We start from the raw sequence: 21,121 nt of genomic DNA on the forward strand, positions 1-21,121 counted from the left end.
AGCACATTACACAGCCTAATTGTGTTTCGTCCAAAAGGAACTATTGCCCAGATAGAGGCGCCTCTAAGGTTACTGAGTGTGACCCATCAAAATGGGGTATTCGTTTCCATATATGTATAGTTGTTAGATATTTTAAATACCAAGACTGTTTCTCCTTGTGAAGTCCAGATACCATGATCTCCTTATAGATAATTATAGCAGTACTAATTCTTGAAGAAAAGAGAGGAGAAATATTTTTTAAACAAAGTAATTTACGTATTTGAGAAATCATAAAAGGGAGAAAAAGTCCCAGCTGAAGCAGTCAGACCCTTGAGTGAATATTCGGCGTTCAAGCAAGGAATCCAATGTTTTCACTTAAGTTTGTCTTGAGACTATTTAATACCAGGATTATGTTTGATTCAGGGTTATGTTTAATCATTTTATATGGGACTAGACTATAATCTCATATTGGTAATGAAAATGGTGATTTTTTTTTTTATCTGAAAAGAGCCACTTGGAGAAAGAATCACTTATTTTGAAAATAGAGTTCAAAGGCGTAAATTGTAGAAAATGTCTTATGGGGAAAACATATACATCTACCTCCAAAGCATGATACAAGTACTTGGTGAAGCCTGGCATTTAATATGTGAGTATAAATTGTCCTGTCGACAGAGCACTTTCCGTCACAACTGCGAAGTTTTAAAGAACAAAGCGTCACACATTAAGATTTGAGTAGTTTTTGTCTCTGCTCAGATTAACAGTGAATGCTCCCCTGTGTCAGGGTAATCGAGAAAAACAAAAGTTGCTGCTTTTGAGCATAAAAATTATGCTCGGCAGGATGTGTACTTTGGTTGTTTTTATAGGAATGCGCTAGATTTGACCCTTGCGATCCACCCACTGTCTGCTGGGCTCCCCTGGGACCAATACACAGCCCCTGGCAGGGGTTGGGGGACAATCTCTGGTGCAGAGCCAGGTGAGAAGCAGAGTAACTGGTCCTGGGAGCCCAGTGTCATAACCCCACTCTCATTAGTTCAGCTGGATGGCCAGAAAGTAAAGTCTCAGTCCCTGGAGGGCAGGGAGGATGTTGAGCAGCCCAGGATTGGAAGGGGGGGGCGCAGTTGAGCGGATCTGCTCTTGTGATCTGGTGGATACTTAATTCCACTTGGAGATGGAAGGAAAGTGGATAAACCCTCCCTCCAGCTTGAAAGTACAGTTCTGTTCCGTCTGTCTGTCAGCCCTGCTTACGTGGTGTCTCTCAAACTCATCCCCAGTCACTTTGTATGTGGAGAGAACTGGCTGTTTGGGTGGGCGTCTTTGTTCCAAGTCTTCCCTTTATGAAGCGGTTTTCCCGAAGTTAACCAATTAAGAATTGTTTTTTTCCATGTAGCAGTAATCGCTCTGAGAGGAGGGAGCCAAGTCACTGTGGGGGATGCTGTGCCCCAGGGACACATTTGGGAGGATTTCCTTCTCCTGAAGCCACAGGGTCAACATAAAGCCCTATAAAATGTTTTAAATAAAGAAGAAATTGAAGTGGAAGATTTCATTCTGGCACTTCATGTCTGGTTTGTGCTTTCCTCCCACTGAGGAGCTAACCAAGCCAGAAGTCTGGAGGATATGTTTAGTTTGAGGATAATGAAACTTTACTGTGATTTTTTTTTTTTTTTTTTTTTACTTACCTGGATTATAAGGAACCTGGTACTTGCCAGTGGCCTTTCTGAGTTAGTCTATGATACACTGGTAGCTGTTGTTCTGTTGTTGAACATAGTATTTTAAAGTTGTGTGTGTGTGTGTGTGTGTGTATGATGGTTTGTTTCTTTTATAAAAAGGGGACCACAGTTATGACATTTTTACCACTTGACTCTTAAGGAAGTCTCTCTTGCATCCTGAGTCAGTAGGTGTCAAGCCATTGATTTGAATGCCGAAGGTTTTGCCTGTATATGTAGTTGTCCTTGGGACTGGAAGGCATTTAGGACATGAGCGTTCTCTGCTGACATCCTCCTAGTTATGACATTTTGGAGAGGATTAGTCCTCAGGATCATGGGAATGGCCTCACTGACCTTATGTGAGCATTTCCTGTATCCCCCAGTATTTGCTCTTGCTGTCCTTTTCCCGGCTGAAGTGGGCACCTAATATATATGACATGCACTTAAAATTGTCTTAACCTTTAATTTTTAGATAAGTGTAGATTCATATACAGTTTTAAGAAATAATAGAGGGAGATCTTGTGTATCATTTACCCAGTTTTCCCGCAGTGGTAACATTTTGCAAAACTGTAGTATACTATCACAATCAAGATATTGACACTAATGCAATCAAGTTACAGAACACTTCCAGTACCACAAGGATCCCTCACCCTGCCCTTTTATAACTTCACTCAACTTCCCCTTGTCCATCCCTTAACCCTGGCAAGGATTAGTCTGTTCTCTGTCTCTGTAATTTTGTCATTTAAAGAACATTGTATAAATGGAATCATATAGGATGTGGCCTTTAAGGATTGGCTTTTTTGAATTAGCATAATTTACTGGCGATTCCTCCGAATTATTGGTTGTATCAATACTTTGTTCCTTTTTATTGGTGAGTAGTGTTCCACACTATGCATATACCACAGTTTAACCATTCACCCGTTAAAGGACATCTGGGTTGTTGTCAGTTTTTGGCTATTAGTAATACAGCTCCTACGAACATTCATATATAGGTTTTAATATGAACATAAGTTTTTATTTCTCTGAAGTAAATAATGAAAAGAATACAACTGCTGGGTCATATGGTAGCTGCATGCTAAATTTTTTAAGAAACTGCCAAATTGTTTTCCAAAGTGGTTGCGCCACTTCACATTCCTCAGGATTTTCTGCATAGACAGTTATTTCATTAACAAGTAATGACAGTTTTGTTGTTTTCTTTCCAATTGTTATGTCTTTTATTTCTTTTTCTTGCTTTAGTGCAGTGGCTAGAACTCCAAGTATGATGCTGAATAAGAGGGGTGAGAATAGATAATCCTTGCCTTGCTCCTGATGTTAGAGAAAAGCATTCAGTTTTTCACCATTAAGTATGATGGTAGCTGTAGATTATTTTTGGTAAATGTTCTTTATCATGTTAAAGAAGTTCCCTGTATTTGACACATATATTTTGAAATGCAATTTTATATTTTTGCAGTGATTAAGTGTGCTATATGACGTAGTTGAATTTAGGAAAAGGAGATTTTCCTTGGTGGTCCTGATCTAATTAGTGAGCCCTTAAAAGGGTTTGGGCTATTCCTGAAGAAAAAGAGTCAAGGCATGAGAAAAATTTGATGCAAGGGATGTTTTTCTATTGCTGGCTTTAAAGATTTGAGTGCACCATGTGACAAGGAAAGCTAAATGGTCCCTAGAAGCTAGGAGTGGTAAGGAAAAGAGCACCTCACACCTACAACTGTAGGGAACTGAATTCTGTTCCAACTGCATAAGCTTGGAAGAGGGCCCTGAGCTGTAGATGAGAATGTAGCCTGCCATATCTCAGTCTCAACCCCGTGAGGCCCTGAGTGGAGAAACCAGTCACACCACGCTTCCTGCCTGGACTTCTGACATACAGAACTTTCAGCTGTCAAGGTGGTGGCAATTTGTTACATAGTAATGGAAAATTAATACAAAAATCAAGTAAGACATTTTGGAACAGTGCTGGAATCAAAGCCTATAGTGAATACTCTACTCCAGGGACTCAACTAGGACCCAGGTCTAGTCACTAAATTATGTTTATCCATATACCTGTGGGTGCCGGTTGTATGCTAGATGCTATGTTCAGGTCTGGGGACACTGAGGAGAACGAAATAAGGTTTTGTTTTGTTTTATTTATTTATTTATTTTTTTTACTGTTGAGGGTCTCATGGCCCTCTAACAATTGTCTCATCGTATTTGTACTCAACAATCAGACTCACATTCTGGTAAAGAGTAAGTCATCTACAATTCTTAGGTAAACGTTTCCCTTACCTTTTCTGAGCTCGAGTTAAATGGCCTGATTCTTTGGAAGTATGTGAGTACCAAATGGGTTATAGGAAGCCATAGTGATTGACAGAATGATTACCTTTCTATAGTATAGTTCTTCTTTTCTCCCTCTTGGCATCAATTCCCATAATTATTTACTGACCATATATTGTGTGTTTGAGAAGATACTGGGTCTAGTGGTTGGATCAAGGATGCATTAGACTCCATATGACAAGGACCAAGATGACATACAGAGAGGCCACTACCTATTGCTCAAGGCTGATGGAACTTTGATGCAAGGGTCCTGAGGGCTTCAGGAAAGGGCTTGCAGTCCGGCTTGATATGGGCTGATTGAAATTTGTCACAATCGACAGGTATCATCTGCAGAGCCAAGCCAGCAGGAGAATTCAGAGTAAAAGAGGCTTCCTTCTTTCATCCTTCCTCCTTGGAAATGCCTCAGAGCTGTTGCTTACATCACAAGACAGGAGGCCTGCTTGAGAACACTGCCCCGGTTTGTTGAATGGGAATGAATAGACCTTGTTACTAGAGGTGGCTTTAGTGGCATGAACAAATGGTTCTGACTTTTTAGGGCCTGGCAACTAATTCTGAGAGATGTAGAAACAAAATAATAATAACCAAATCATAAAATGCTGCACAAACACAAAACAAAACAAACGAACAAACAACCATACTGGGCTTCCAAAACCCATAGGAATGTTATGAAGGAACAGTAATGAAATGAGCAACATTCAAGCACATTGTGGGGTAGGGTGAGGTGGCAGGAATGACTGTTGACAGCTCTGGAGTCACCAACACTCAAGCACTCCCTGGTGAACGGGGATTATAATCAGCATAAATCTAAGTGACTGTCAGGAACAAAGCAGCTGTGCCCGGAAGTGTGGCCTGAGTTAAGATTATTTTGGCTGAGGGTAGCTGCCACTGTAACTGCCACCAGAGGGCCCTGCCCTGCTTTGGACTTCTGCTTTAGAACTCTCCTTTGGAGGCTGGTTTACCAGCAACCAGTTGTTCCATGGGAGCAGAAGTACATCCTATGCAGACCTTCCTTGGCTGCAATTTTTTGAAAGTTTTTTTTTTTTACATTAATAATTCATATTTGCAGCAAAAGTACCAAGAAAGATAGAATAGATTACCTAAAGTCACTATGCCTGGAAACAAACACATCATTAATATTTTGATAGGTTTCCTTCTAGTCTTTTTGTTTTCTGTGAATATACATTTAAAAACCCACATATAGTTGGGATTGTATTGTATTTACTGTTCACTAGCTTGCTTTTCTCACTTGGGATTTCGTGAACCTCTTTCCTTAAAATTTGGTCTTTCTACTTAGTGTTTAATATCTGTCCAACATCTCAACAATTGGATGCCTCTAATTTACTATCCAATTTCTTTGTAACACTTATACATACACACACACACTATAATTTAACTCATTTATGCAGAAGGTGAGTGTACATATGTGTGTATATATGTATGCCTTTGTATTTATATATGTATATATACACACGTACAAATTTTTATACTGATTTTTATAAACAACACTATGGTGAACATGTCCTCAGAATAATTTCCTCTGGCAGCATACCTTATGATAGCCTTAGAATAAATCCCTAAAGTGGAATCACAGATCAAATGGTAATTTATGAACTATAGTGAATGTAAAGGAACTTAAAGGTTTTTCTCATATATTCAAAAGAGATAAACTTTCTACAAAGATTGAAACAGTTTTTTTAAGATTTTATTTATTATTTGAGAGAGAGAGAGAGAGAGAGAGAGAGCGGTGAGGGGGAGAGGGGAAAGAGTCCTAGGCAGACTTGGCACTGAGCCTGGAGCCTGCACGGGGCTCGATCTCACAATCCTGAGATCACCACATGGGCCAAAACCAGGAGTCAGGCACTTAACTGACTGCACCACCCAGTCGCCCCAAAGGTTGAAATAATTTCTAAACACCATTGGACAATAAAGTTGTAAAACTTAGGTGCTCTGGCTCTTTCCAGTACAATAGCCCCTAGAATTGGCTATTTACATTTTAATTTTTTTAATTTTATTTGAGAGACAGGGAGAGTGAGAGAGAAAGAGAGAGAGCACAAGCAGGGGGAGCAGCAGGTAGAGGGAGAAGCAGACTCCCTGCTGAGCAGGGAACCCAATGCAGGACTTGATCCCAGGACGCTGGGATCATGACCTGAGCCGAAGGCAGACGCTTAACCGACTGAGCGCCCCCCAGGTGCCCTACATTTTCATTTTAATTAAGATTAAACTACATTAAAAATTCAGTTCTTCGGTTGCACCAGTAACATTTCCAGGGCTCTGTAGCCGCATGTAGTTAGGGACATGTGTACTGGACGGTGCAAGTTAGAACCGTGCCAGCACCATAGGAAGTTCTATTGGATAATAACTGCTCTAATATCTTCACAAGTTCCTTCATGGTTGTATTTGGAATTCAGCTAAGTTAGACTAAAATATGAAACAACACATATTTTGAGAGAGATTTACTTGGCTTATTATAGATTCTGTAGTAAAATATTTCACCTGTCCATTGAAAATGAAAAATATTGTGTCTCTCTGAAAATGTAAGAAAATGGAAATTGTAACTTTGTCTTGCTTATCCTCTACTAGGCTGAAAGCTAAGCAGCAGTGTTTAAACTAACATCACTGTTGATAATGATTTACAGGTTACTGTGTGTTTGCTATGTGCCAGTGTGTCACTACTCAACTTCAGGGATTCCTCACAAGAAGCCCAGGAGCTGCGGTTATCATCCAGAGTTTACAGAGAAGCGAACTGATGTAAAGAGAGGTCAAGAATCTTTTACAGAGTCACACAGCCCGCACATGGCTGGATCCTGATTGGGAACTAAGCCTTCTGGGTTCAGGGTCCATAATCTTAACCACTAGCTACACTGTTTCCAAGAATGTCCCAGACTGTTAGGGAAAAGACTAGCTCTTTGCCATGTTGTGGAACTGTGCACAGGTGAAGTAAAGAACGCTTCCCAATTGTTCAAGAAATACCTACACCAAACATACACAGAAACTCATCTACACAGCCTTTTTGTCAAGGAGGTGCCACTGAGCCCACTCTGATCTGGAATGAAGAGTGCTCAGGGCCTTGTGGGGAAACTTGTATTCATTTGTATTCCAACACTATTTGATTTAACAGAATCTAAGTCAGATCTATGTATTTTACACATTTCTTCTCTATCCATCTTCTATTGCGGTCTGAAGTTTTGTTAGTGAGCCTGGCAAGAAGAGAAGGAAAAGGGGGAATTTAAAATGTAGTCAGAATCAAAGAGCTTGAGCCCAAACACACTCCCTTGATGTGGGTATTTGTTTGCTGCTGAAGGATCCGAGGTGACATATTTAAGCAAATCCCCTCAATGCTTAAACTTCAGCAAGGAGGGAACAGATCCCAAACACAATCTTGAGGGTGGTCAGGTCCAGGCAGAAAGCAGTCTGGGCATTTTCAGTTTCAACCTTTTCCAAAAGGTGTCACTCTAAGGCAGCAGTGGGGAGGTGGGACGGCATGGAGATAGAAATGTCAGATAAGAGTAATTGGAAAAACAAGATTAGTAGCCCTCGTTTAACAGATTCTCCGCCACAAGCATCACTGTCTGAGAAGCCCTTGCTGCTGAGGAGGGAGGGTTTCAGCGTTTATCTTCGCCCTCTGATCTCTGGGTGACCTTCTCTGTGCCCAGAGCGGACCTGGGCCAGGTCCCAGCTGGTCCCAGAGGACCACTTTACATTCCCGTTTGGCTATAACCTGGGATATGAGGATTTCATTGGCTCTGTGTTCTGGTGCAGACTGAAAACTACCATCCTCTTGTACTCAGATGAGTGAAGACAGAAAACCAGGATGGATGGTGAAGGCTAAGGCAGAGGGGCCCATGTATTTTTAAAACATGGTTTAAAAAACTGTTTAAAAATTCCAAATCATTAACACAAGATAGACACTAACTCAACACTGACATATGATTTAAGAAAAAAAAAAATGTTTTATCAAAATAGTTGAAGATCAGTTCTTGCCAGGCAAGCCTCATGAAAAGCACAGTACGTTGCCGCGTGTCAGGAAGAGACACACAGAACCCAGAGTGGGGCTCTGGGCAGATAACTGAGAGAGAAGCTGGTTTTCAAATATTTAGTTAAACAACACAAATGTATGTGTAAGTTTAAGTCGACATATGTTAATGATTTAAGGTCTTAAACAGGTTTTTTATTTTATTGTTTTAAGGCTCCACTGTTCACTTTAAAAGTTCCGACAGTTTCTCCAGGGCTGGGTGTAAGCACTAGACTCTTTAGAAATTCATTTAACAGCTTCATTATTCTTAAAGTGTACAGAGTTATGAATTATTCAAATGCAATTGAATAGTCCTGGTAATTTAGCCGTTTTCATAAGACAGGTTTTATGATCTGCTACATGGAATGACTAATAAAATCAGAAATGACACACAATTATTTGTTTTTTTAAATTTGTGTGGCCTAATAGACATCCAGCTTGAAGAAGCCTTTAATTCTTATATTCTAGATTTGTAAAAACAAACTGATGTACTTTAAAATGTAATCTTAGCTCTCCAGATATAGTATCAGAATTTCAATTTTGACATATTTGGGGACCTTTTAGGCAATTATTTTAAATTGGAACATCTTGAGTCTTATTAAAGACTTCTGAGGTTGCTGTGAATTCTGTTTTCATCAAAGGTGGCATCTTAGGAATTAAACGGTTTTCTAAATTTTTCCCCCCAGGAAATATTATTGACTAGTAAATTACCAATAGATATACCTCCGAAAGAAGCAACTGTTGTGTTAAATCAAGACAAATATGTTGATTTCCTGCTGGGCTTCTCAAAAATGTTTTTTAACTCATAATCATTGTGATTCTCCAAGTAGCAATTCCCTAATGCACAGGACCACAGGGCCCCACAGCCTGGTCCGCCAGCATTCATTTTTTTCCTTCCTCTTCAATAAGCCACACCACTTGACTGATTTAGGGAGGTGGACCATGAGGCCTAGGGCAGGACTGGGTCTTGTTTCAGTCTTGCTCATCACTCAGTACTTTTCTTTAATAGCTTAAAAAAAAAAAAAAAGATTTATTTATTTATTTATTTATTTATTTGAGAGAAAGAGAGAGGCAGACAGAGAGTGAGGAGAGGGAGCGAAATCCTCAAGCAGACTCTGCTGAGTTCAGAGCCTGATGTGGGGCTGGATCCCAGGACCCTGAGATCACGATCTGAGCCAAAATCAAGAATCGGCAGCTTAACTGTTTGAGCCATCCAGGCGTCCCTAGCTTTTTTTTTTTTTTTAATCACAATTGTGATTAAATAGTTTTTTGATTTAAGCTTGTCTGCCAAACCAGAAAGCTTCTGAGGACGAGCCTGCTGCAAGTATCTAGCAGAGTGCCTGACACGTAGGAGATGCCCTGTGAGGTGGTGAAAAGGAGAGAGTGAATATTTTCCAGGTCCTAGGGCAGAGCATGTGGAATGCAGAGCAGGACTAAAAGCTGCTTGCTTGTACCCCAGATCAAAGCTTGGGACATTTTTATTGTGCCATCCTGAACCTCACAGTTTCTGGGTGCTCTTAGTGGCTACTGGGGTGGCAGTGAATGTAGGGCCCCCTTGCATTCAGGAGCTGAGTAATTGAGCCCCCTCATCTCCATAGCAAAGAGAAGGGGCTCGAGGCAAACAGGGAGCAAGACCTTCAAGGGTGTTTGGTGAAGATGGGAAGGGGACCACTGATTTATTGGGTAGGAAAGTATCAGGTTCGGACTCACACTTCATCCATCATGGCACTAAGTGAGTCAAAGGAGGGTGTTTCAGAATCACGCCTTTGCCTTTCCCTTCCTGCCATCCTGCAGGTACTTATTGAGTATGGACACTGGTGTTGTGTCAGGGGCTGACGGGGTTTCCAAAGAGGATGAAGATGTGGTGCTTGTCCTCCAGGGGATTACAATCCAGTTGTAGCAACTAAGTCTAAGTAAGCATCCACATGAAAAGGTGTACAGAAATATGAGGTGGTATTTAATTAAATGGTAGAAAGTCAAGTGTAGACAGTAAGAACTGGTACTTGGCACTTGGGTTGGATGGAGGTAATGTGGCTAGGAACCCCTCCCAGGGACAATGGTAACTGTCATGGACACTTCCAGGGTGTCCAGCAGAAAGGGCTGGATGCTTTATGTGTATTGCTTCCCTTTATGCTTGTGCCAATGCTGTGCAGTAGTTTCTACCTCCTCCCCATTTTATAGGGGAGGACTTGCAGGCTTAGAGAAAGATCAGTGATATCCGGGGTTCCTATCCTAGACTAGGCTGCACTTTGGAATCACTTTGGAATCATCTGCATCTTTAATAAAATATAAAGGCCTGACTTCCACCCTCAAACGTTTTGATTTAATTGGTGGAGATGGAACCATGGCATCAGAATTCTTAATATCCTTCTGAAGGATTCTAAGGTGCAGCAAGGTTTAGGAAGCACTGAGTTAAGATTGGCCTAAGGTCATAGGGATCCTATTGTGAAGCCAGAACTTGATCCAGGTATGTGCTTTTCCAGCTTTTAATCACTGTACTCTTCCTGCTGTCCTGCAGCTATTTTTTGAGAAGGGACACTGGAAGGAATGTCAGGTCTGTGAAGGAAGCCAGGGCTCTGTGACAGAGCCTTGGTGGTGGGATAATTTTGGTAACTGGAGGGAGTCATTGTGGGGCAGTCCAGGGCTGTGCATGTGTGCATGTGTATGTGTGTCTGTGTATGCTGTTGAGGATAGGTGACAGGAAGCACAATATTTGAATTCAGTAATAAGCAAATATAAAATGGGTTAAATACCCGGCACTGTATTAGTAAGAGTTGACACCTCTATGGCACGGAGTACTAGGCATTATTCTCAGGCTATCACAGATGTTAATCCATTGAATCTTTACAAAAACCCTGTGAGCTAAGTTCTGTTATTACCCTCCCATCACTCGTGAGGAACCTGAGGCTCAGTGAACCTTTATAACTCACTCAGAGTGGCATAGGTAGTAAGTGGTAAGCTAGCTCCTGAATTCTGTTTTGTAACCACAGGGTCGTGCTACCTCTTCTGTTTTCACATTTGCCAGTGTTTGCACTAAGAACGGTACATTCATTGCTTCATTTAATACTTGCGGTAACTCTTATGAGAAGTACTATTGTTACTGATGAGAAAATTCAGACCCTTTCCCAAGGTTCTATGACTAGTACGTGGTAAAACAGGTATTATTAGTACAGCCTGGCTTCATAATCATGCTTTTAATCGTTCTCAGCATTTTAAAATACGTTAAAGTTTTTTAAAAAATTCAAAATCCTGAGTAGAATTCTATATGTAAAACAAAGGTAGAACAACTCCCTGTGAGTGTGGGATGGTGGGAAAGATCTCTGCTGATTCCTACTCCTCCTCCCATGCCGCTGACCTATTTATCAGACCCCAGATGCCCTTGGGAACCCGGAACCCCTGGTGCTCAAGGAACACATTTAGAAAACCACTACTGTGGGTAATTTGGAGCTCTTTGAGATGTTGGAGCCAGGCCAGTGATATTTTTGACAAAATATTGGTGGTTTAGGTCTATTATCTTGGCAGTAGAGGTACGTTATGACAGTGAGTCCTCTGGGACATCTTTGAATCCTAGACATAGAGGGCCCAGTTTGGAAAGACACTTTCCAACACACACAGTCAAAACAGTTGAAAAAAATCAAAAGGGTAGTCCAGTTCTTCAATTTGTGTCTTTGGAAAACATAGAAGGGGGCCCAGGAATAGCCCCTAGCAACTTTTTCCTCCTTCCCTTTTTCTCTTCTTCACAATTTCCTTCTTCTGCCCTTAAAACAAAGGAAACCTCTCTCTGTCCCGAGCCTCAGGCCTCATTCTTCCTCTTTCCCTTCTGACTTCTTTCTCCCACCTTTTATTACATAGATCCTCATAGCCTGTGCTTCCGAGTCCTGTACCTTTGCACTCAGTTTCTCAAGTTCACTCTGCTACCCATTGGCTAATTCCTAAATGTCCTAAATTCCTAATTCCTAATGTCCTAAAATCCAGGAATGGACCTGGCTGAGAGGTACAATATGAGGGGGAGAAGCTGATCAGGCAAAGCTATGTCCTTATTTAGTATATGGGGTAGAGGCAAAGGCTAGGAATACACACACGCACACACACACGCATGCACGCACACAATTATTTTCAACCCCATCAGAAATGTGGGAGAGGAAGGGAACCTGAGCTTGAGGCGTCAAAAGTAATGGTAGAAAAGAATTATGGAGGTGCCTGGGTGGCTCAGTCAGTTAAGCGTCTGCCTTTGGCTCAGGTCGTGATCCCAGGGTCCTGGGGTTGAGCCCTGTGTTGGGCTCCCTGCTCAGTGGGGAGTCTGCTTCTCCCTTTCCCTCTGCCTCTCCCCCCAGCCCTTGCTTGTGCTCTCTCAAATAAATAAATAAAATCCTAAAAAAAAAGAATGATGTGAGAGACTATGGACTCTGAGAAACAAATTGAGGGTTCTAGAGGGGAGGGGGGTGGGGGGACGGGTTAGCCCAGTGATGGGTATTAAGGAGGGCACGTACTGCATGGAGCACTGGGTGTTATACGCAAACAATGAATCATGGAACACTCTATCCAAAACGAATGATGGAATGTACGGTGATTAACATAACATAATAAAAAAAAAAGAATAATGGGTCGGAGAAGTGTTTCCAAAATAGAGCTGTAACACTTGATGAGGAATGGAGAAGAAAAGAGGAAGCAGAGGAAAGGGACAGATATGGTTCTGAGGTCTTAAACATGAGACCGAGTAAAGGTCAGGGTATCGGACCTGTGGATGTGGTAGGGTGTGTAGGGAGTGGCAGGTTGTGAGGGCAAGGAGTGGGCGGTCGGGATTTGGTTTAGGCAGGTGTGCATGGATCACGAGTTGGCTTTTGGTCATCTTGCATCTAAAGTGATACTAGGACATCCAGATGGAAGTAATCAACAGGTGGTTAGGTATATGTGAAAGAGGTCAAGGGAGTAAAAGATGAAGTTTGAAAGGTGTCTCTATATAGGTGAGAGCTGTGGAGACAGACCTCAGTTTTCCTCCTAAAGATCCACATGGATGAAGAAAATGATTCTAGGACAGAGTACTAAGAGGAAGGATCCACCTAGAGTCTGCAGGAAGATGAAGCATTTACAAAAGAAACATGGGCAATAGTTTTCCAATCTAAAAGAGACCTTCAGAGAACTCAAGGGAAGAGTTGGTTTTAGGAAAATGGTGGGTGGATACAACCCCACTCACCCATTAAACTGTGTTTACAAGGGACTATTTAATGACAAGCGGAAAATTCTCATGATACATTTATTGAAAACTATTTAGAAAATTGTATGTAGCATCCCAGTTACACACACACACACGCACATGCACACGCCCACGGCGGGAGAGAGAGAGAGAAGGAGAAATTATAACAAAAAGTGTAGAGTGTTTATTTCCAGGTGGTGGGATTTCGGGTGATTTTTTTTAAAGATTTTTATTTATTTATTGAGAGAGATAATGATAGAGAGAGAGCATGAGAGCGGGGCGAGTCAGAGGGAGAAGCAGACTCCCTGCTGAGCAGGGAGCCTGACGCGGGGCTCGATCCCGGGACTCCAGGATCATGACCTGAGCCGAAGGCAGTCGCTTAAACAACTGAGCCACCCAGGTGCCCTGATTTTGGGTGATCTTAATGAGAAAGAATGTCATTATTTAATCATAAATAAAAAGAAATTTTAAATTTTTTTATCTGTATCTTTTACAATTTATATGATGAGTGTACTTTACTCTCATTATTAGAAGAAAAGTCATTTTATTGACATCAGTTAGAAGAAGAATAAATAATGTATAGGCTACATCATCTCAGTTAATGCCCATAAATATGGAATAGAATAAGCAGCATGGTCCCCTGTTTCCTGGTAAGGAAACTGACTCTGAAAGAGATGTAGGAACTTGTGTCAGTCACATAGTAAGTGATGGAGCTAAGATTCTAATCTGGTGTTTTTTAAGGCACAAGCTACATACACATATCCAGCTAAAATGTTATGTCAAATGAGGGGAAGAAGTTGGCTGTGCAAACGATACATTAAGAAAAGACGTGTGGGGGGCGCCTGGGTGGCTCACTTGGTTAAGCATCTGCCTTCAGTTCAGGTCATGATCTCAGAGTCCTGGGATTGAGCCCCAAGTCAGGCTCCCTGCTCAGGAGGGAGTCTGCCTGTACCTCTCCCTCTACCCCTTCCTCTGCTCATGTTCTCTCTCTCAAATAAATACATAAAATATTTAAAAAAAAAAAAGACATGTGGCAAGAAGGAGGGTGCCAATGGCTTGCAAGTGTAGAGTTTCCATGGGATAGCAAAAGTGAAAAGCAATTTTCTTTCTTGATGAGAGGGGACTGGTGGTGGGGAGATGAAGGCAGATTTAGGGCACTTGATAAGAAGTGTGACAGCTTACGAGTCACGACAGCCCAGGCCAAGCTGGGGTAACAGACAGCCCATCATCTCATGGTGTAGAACAATAGAGGTTTATACCTAGCTTATATGATGTGGGCTGGCCTTGGGCTTCATTGTGGTCACTCTGAGACTCAGGCTGAAGGAGACATCATCTGAAACACACTTCACAAGGAAAAGGGAAGGTCGGGCTTAAGTACTAGCACTTAAATACTTCTACCTGGAAATGACAATGATTTTATTGGCCAAAGCCTCACCCCTATTAGAAAAAATGTGGCCCTACCATGTGCCCCTAAGGAGGAGAACTGGAATATTGTGAACCACCCTAATGACCACCACAACAGGGAAAACATTTCTTGCTTTTTAACGCTCCTGCTTTGGTAGCAAAGGAAATAGTTTGCAGAACTCTAGGTGTTTAACACAGGAGGTATCGCGGGCATCACTAGGAAACTGAGACGCAAAGAATCAAGTGATCATTTGTACAAAGTCACAGAGAGAAACAGTGGCTGTGTGAAGACTAGAACTGTGTATCTGAGGCCAGTGACCCCAGTGGTCCTCAACGTACAATACTCACTGGCCTGGGGTATGTGAATTTGGAGGAATTGTAGTCCTTGGCCTAGGAAACTATTGGAGACTCTGCTTGCTATGTGTTGAGAATAGCAGTCTCACCTCATATTAGGAGTTACTGATGCTGGAAGCCAGTGACATCTCCATCAGTAAAAACTCGGGACTGCATCTCTTAGGTGCCCAGGTTTCTCTATGTGGTTATTGCTGAAATGACCAAGGAAGACTGCAAGTCATTACTCTAAAGTATAATTGTTAAAGTTGGGTTAATATAAAACTAGCTGGGGCTGGCCCCAAGCAGTAAAGTGGCAGGTGAACTAAGCACTGGGAAACCCAGTTGAGTATCTCTGTGTCTGTAGATTACAGACAGATCAGCTTCAACTTAATGAGAGAGAGATTTAGCAGCTGAGAATCCTGGATAGTCTCCCTCTTCTCTGAGATCAATAGTGCATTTTGAATAGAGAGTGATTTATGAAAGGAAATGGGGTCATGAGGACACAGTCCATCTCATAGAGGGTTAGGCAAACTGAATCTGAGTTGGCACTTGGAATGACCATAATTTTGATCTTTTTTTACACTGCTATCAAAAATGCGGGGAGGGGGCAGGAAAAATATCTGTTTCAGGCTCACAAAGCATTGCTTTGTAGAAGGGCTGCTAGTCATATTTATAATATTCTATAAATTTATATGAGAAATAAATATTACAATTGCTTTTTAAATTTTGTATATTTCTAAAGTTAAAGAATAAAACTATTCTACAATTAGGCAGGTGTGGTTCTGGGACTTTCATGGTTAACCCTCATATTCCTTGCTTTTTAAACTGTTTTTGGTTTTGGCTTTGATTTACATTATATGGTCATCAAATTCCTCTTTTTATCAGGGAAAATTGGAGGGTTTTCTGAATCTTAAAAGCATGTAATTTACCTTGGATGTGAACTATAATGCTTATTCTGAAAAAATTCCATGTAAAACTGAAGAAATTGTGTAGAGTCTTTATGAATTGGAACCTAACATGTCATTGACACATTTTGAAGGGCGTTCTGTTGACTTTAGTGATGGACGATCCCATTCTGCCAAGTTCAGCTGGAAGGGGGGTGACTTAGAAACCCAAATATCAACCCTGGAATCTAGAAGCTTCCTGGAACCATGGTTTTAAATCAGCAGGGTGGATGTGGCCTGCATCTGTGCAAGGGATGGCATTTCACTGGCTTGCTCCACGGAAGTCTGTGGAACAGAACCATAAACACCAGCTCTCTTTGTTGTGTGTTGGCTTTTAAAAGCCCCCAATGGTTTGGGGAGGATAAGGCCTTGCCCTGGGGCTCCCTGGTCCAATTTTTTGGGACCTGGCTAAAAATCCTGGATATTTGATAGTCTGGCTTATTTCTATGGTGTATTAGCACCCTATAAAAGTTACATGTCATTTATTTCAAGTTTAGGACCCTCTCAAACTTCAGGGGCAAACCAAACTTGAACCTCTTGTGGCTGAAATTCTGTTTACCTTCGGCCAAACCTTGCTTCCTGAATGTGAGGCAGGGAGGTGAGGTGAGAGGGGGCTCCTGAGGCCCCTTGGACATCAAATCGCTTTTGCCAAACAATGCTTTGATAGGTTAAAACATGAATGAATCTGAAACACATAGATTAACTTCCTGTCAGAATACTCTGTGGCCTACACACAAAAGTATATTGTGCTGGGCAAATGCATTTTGAGTGTTGCCTTCCACCAACTATGAGGCAGTATCTGAGATTTTTGCCAAACACAGGTTGAAATTGGGTCAAGCCTGTTACCTTCCACTTCTAATAAATATATTGAAAAGTTTCTATAAAGGTTACTGGACAATCCAATTGAATGAGGACCCTGGAGAAATTTGGACATTTCTTGTGTTTGAAACATTTACTTTCAACCAGTGACAAAGAAAGAATGGACTCTAAGATACGTGCCCAGTTCAAGGATGGCTATGATTCCTTTGTGTCTGTTGTCAGAATACAGGCTAGCAAGGAGGGCCTGGTGCTTGAATGAAGGAAAAATAACACACCACGTTCCATGTGCCTTTCAGATAGAGGAACTGATGAATGCATTGGAGAAGACCCGACAGGAACTGGATGCCACCAAGGCACGCCTGGCCTCCACGCAGCAGTCTCTGGCTGAAAAAGAAGCGCATTTAGCCAACCTCCGGATAGAAAGGAGAAAACAGCTGGAGGAGATCCTGGAGATGAAGTGAGTACCCATTTTTGTTTTCCTGGTTTCTCTTTTCTAACTTTCCTTTAGGGATGGGAAAGGAAGGCTAGAGAAGACAGAGAAAGAGCTTGAAGAAAGAATAATTTAGCCAACACTTAACTATTCATTTCCATGACTATGCTTCTTATGTTTTTTAATTATAGCTTCCATGTCCCAATTTGCACATTTTTCATATCTGTTATTCAAAAAAAAAAATCCAGCATTAAATTTTGTGTGTCTGTGTTTTGTGGACGGTGCTGTTATTCTTAGATTTGTCTCAAAGGTCTGAACTGGCCAAGAGACAGAGGCCTCGTTAAGCACAATAGTAATTTGAGTGCTGCTCAGAGTTAAGTGGAAACTTTTCTGAGGAGGTATTTCCTAATTGTGACTATAACTTTGCTAATTATATTCTTTTCACATGTGTACAATGCGTTGCTTGTGTTGGCTTTCATAGAGTCTCAAGGTTGGCACCTCTTTGTTTAGAAAGCAAGGACTCTGATTTGCTGGTCTGATAAAAACAGACTTGGAAATCCCCCTGCCCCCTCCTCCCCCTTACCCCAGGGTAGGGTAGGTGAGGGGTAGGGGGAGACTGGAACCAATCTCTTTCTTTGATTTAATCAATAAAGCGTGGCCTCATGCTGGGCAATGATCCTTCCTGTGGGCCTGTGACACACCCATCTCCACCTAGCTCTTATTTCATTCTTACAATGAAATATCACCATGGAAGAACATAGGAAAGAAAATTACTCAAAGATTTTAGAAACAATCACTTGGCTATGGATCTATTCCTAAAGAAGTAGGCAAGAAGCAGCATCTCTGTATGTAAGTTAAGATAATCACTAAGATATAATTTAACTTCCTTCCACAATAAGGGAAACGTACATAATTATGGCATCTTAAGCCTGCAACATAGACTTTGAAATTGGTGGCTAGGTATGGAAGCATGACCTTATCCTGACCCCACAAGTCTTACACATGGTTAACATTAAACCCAGAAAGCTTAGATCATGGAAAATATGGAATGAAATATTTTGAAGGATTTAATAATGAGGACAAAACTTTTATTCCTTGTCAACTACCTCAGTTTCTTCAAGACCAAAGAATAAGTAGTTTTTTTATACATAAACTCGCATTTTTCCTAATAAAATAATACATAATAAAGACAGATATTATTATCCTCGGTTTAGAAGTGAGGGAACTGAGATTCAGAGAGATTTCAAGTAATTTGCTTAAGGCCATTGGCCAGCATTAAAACTGAAATCTTCTACCTAAAGCTCCCTTTTCTACTGTCTTATTTTCATGGAGCTTATGTGAATTCCACCAAGCCTGGAACTTTCATCAGTTTGAGTCACCGTGGTTATCATACTGCCTAGAACAGTGCCCAGCATATGGTAAATGCTCAGTAATTGTTTATTGAATGAGTGAATAGATTGAATGTGAAGACTAGATTTTATGTAGCTAAGAAGAAAAGTATTTCAAACATCTGTGACATTACCAGCTTGATCAATAATTTATTAACAATAGCAGTACATTGATTCCATCAAGCTTTATTCTTTTCCATTCACCAGTCCCACTTCTGCCACCTTGTATGTTGTGATGTGTGATGTTCAGCCTAGTTTCTCTCATTGTTCTCCAGCTATTCCCAAGTTAACTCTATCTCTTGGAGTGATTTATTATGCCTTTGTAAGGAAACTTCCATTACTTCCTGTTTATAAAAAGGACATATACTTTCAGCGTTTTGGGAGAGCAAGTAATGGTGAAGCACACTGGTTTGGGAGTCAGATCTAGGTCGGAATCCTATTGCTTCCACTTGGCGGCTGTGTGATTTAGGGGAAATGACCTTAGCATCGCTGGCCCTTCTGTTTCCTCCTATAACGACTTTCGTGGAGTTTTTGAGAGGAGAGGCACTCAGGAGGACTTGGCCCATGGAAAATGATATATGTGTGTAAATGATGCTGTATCAGCCAATGAAAATATGTCATTTGTTTAGTATACTTTGTGAAGAGTATCATTTATCTAAAATTTGGATTTATTTTTCTTAAACATATAAACCTTTTCTGTGTGTATGTTTTCCCACTTAATTTCATGATTTCAGATAGCACCTAACTAAGACCTCTTTTGGTGAATTGCCACATTATTGCTCAAGTGCTTAATCTTCTGCCACTGCAAAATAAATACAGAATTCTTCTGTTAATTCCTTTGGTAAAAGTAACAAAGCCCTGCTTCATTAAGCCCAATATGGACCTATTCACCATTTAACTGGCCCAGAAGCGCCACTTATGTGCTCCTTCCCAGGACTATGTGGACACAGGTACAGGGTAATTATATTGACCAACAACCCCAATTAGATTCAGGAGCCTCCTGTGCTGTTCAAGTCAACCAATTGGTTTGATCAATCTTGATTTTTAAGCCGAGTTGACATATGGTTACACAAATTTATACATGTGATGAAATTACATATGGTTACTGGACATTAACTGAGTCAACATAAGTTAGAAAAAAATAAGATGGGTATGTCCCTGTCAGTGTTTACTATCACTCTGTGCCAAGGATTATTGGTTTTCTTTTCTTTTTTTTTTTTTAAGATTTTATTTATTTGAGAGTGAGAGTGAGAGTGAGAGAGAGAGCTCGAACAGGGGTAGGGGCAGAAGGAAGCAGACTCTCCTGCTGAGCAGGGAGACTGACGTAGGGCTCAATCCCAGGACCCTGGGATCATGACCTGAGCTGAAGGCAGACGCTTAACTGACTGAGCGGCCCAGGCGCCCTATTGTTTTTCTTTCAATTTGGCAGGCATCACGTAAGCAACTTCAGGCAAAGTCTATCTATTTCCAAACCCTGTGGGAGGGAGAGGCTGTACAGTGTTAGAGGACGGAGAGGTGGGGCCATGAGTCAAGAGAAAGGAGGTGGGATATGTTAACTCACCCATAACATGAAGGAGATCACTCCCTGGTTACCTCAGTTTTCTCTTCAGTAACATGGAGGTGATAATAACTACCTTGCCTACTTTATAGAATTGTTGTACAGGCAGGATTTTTTTTTTTTAAGTACTGAACTGAAATGAATATAAATCAGCATATGTGAAAGTGCTTTGAAACATAAAAGGGGCTTTTGAAATGGAAGGTGGTGTCTGTTAAATTCGTTGTAAAATCAAATGGCACAGAGTTTTAAAATTGGAAAGCAGCTGGGTCCAACCTCCCAGGGTGCATAAACCAGACTCCTATCCACATAATTACTAATAGGGAATTCACCAGGCCCTGGTGAACACCATTCCCATTGGAAGTCATGGGCACTTGCAGGTACCTCACTGGTACTTAAATGGAACAGAAATGGCTTTCCATGTAATCTTCCCACTTTTCTTGGTTTTTGTTCAGAGCACACAGAATTCACCTGATACACCCATACACAGCACAGACAGCATTTTAGATATTTCTTCTTGTAATAATAGCATTCATTTTAGAAAAGAAAAATTAAGAAATACAAAGAAGCAAAATTAAAAAGAAAATCACCTATGATCCTACCACACAGAGACATACAATGATGGCATTTTGGTGCACATCTTTACAAATACTCTTTACTTTTTTTTTCTTTTTTGCTCTATATTTTTTTAACACAATTCAATGGTACTCTCATATTTTGTAAATCCTGCTTCTTTTGCTTACTGAATGGTGAACACCCTTCCATGTTATAAACATACGATTGTATTATTTTTAATTACTTAACATACTGTCATGTAGGTTCACTTCTTTATTGGACATTTATCTTAGTTCTAATGTTTTGCCAATATAAAGAATGTTTTGATAAGCATTCTCCTGTTCTATTTTGTTAACTTATTTTTAAGTAATTATAGATTGGTATGCAGTTACAAGAAATCATTTTCCTCAATGGTAAAATCTTGCATAATTGTAAATTATAGCACAGTATCACACCAAGAAATTGATATTGGTACAATTTACCAACTTTATTCAGATT

The 21,121-nt window shown here is 40.8% G+C and overlaps 1 protein-coding gene across 2 annotated transcripts in view; it reads left to right on the plus strand.

Moving 5' to 3' along the window:
- Positions 1-21,121, plus strand: part of ERC2 (ELKS/RAB6-interacting/CAST family member 2) — a 936,802-nt gene that overhangs the window by 530,276 nt on the left and 385,405 nt on the right. For both annotated transcript variants that reach the window (XM_088022015.1, XM_088022017.1), the window contains one exon: positions 16,992-17,152. In XM_088022015.1, the coding sequence (XP_087878141.1) occupies positions 16,992-17,152 (161 nt within the window). The remainder of the gene's footprint in view (positions 1-16,991; positions 17,153-21,121) is intronic.

The sequence above is a fragment of the Eumetopias jubatus genome, unplaced genomic scaffold (genome assembly GCF_037043125.1).
Source record: "Eumetopias jubatus isolate StellerSeaLion01/CBP00866 unplaced genomic scaffold, mEumJub1_p1.0 scaffold_1, whole genome shotgun sequence".
NCBI classification, from domain to species: domain Eukaryota; kingdom Metazoa; phylum Chordata; class Mammalia; order Carnivora; family Otariidae; genus Eumetopias; species Eumetopias jubatus.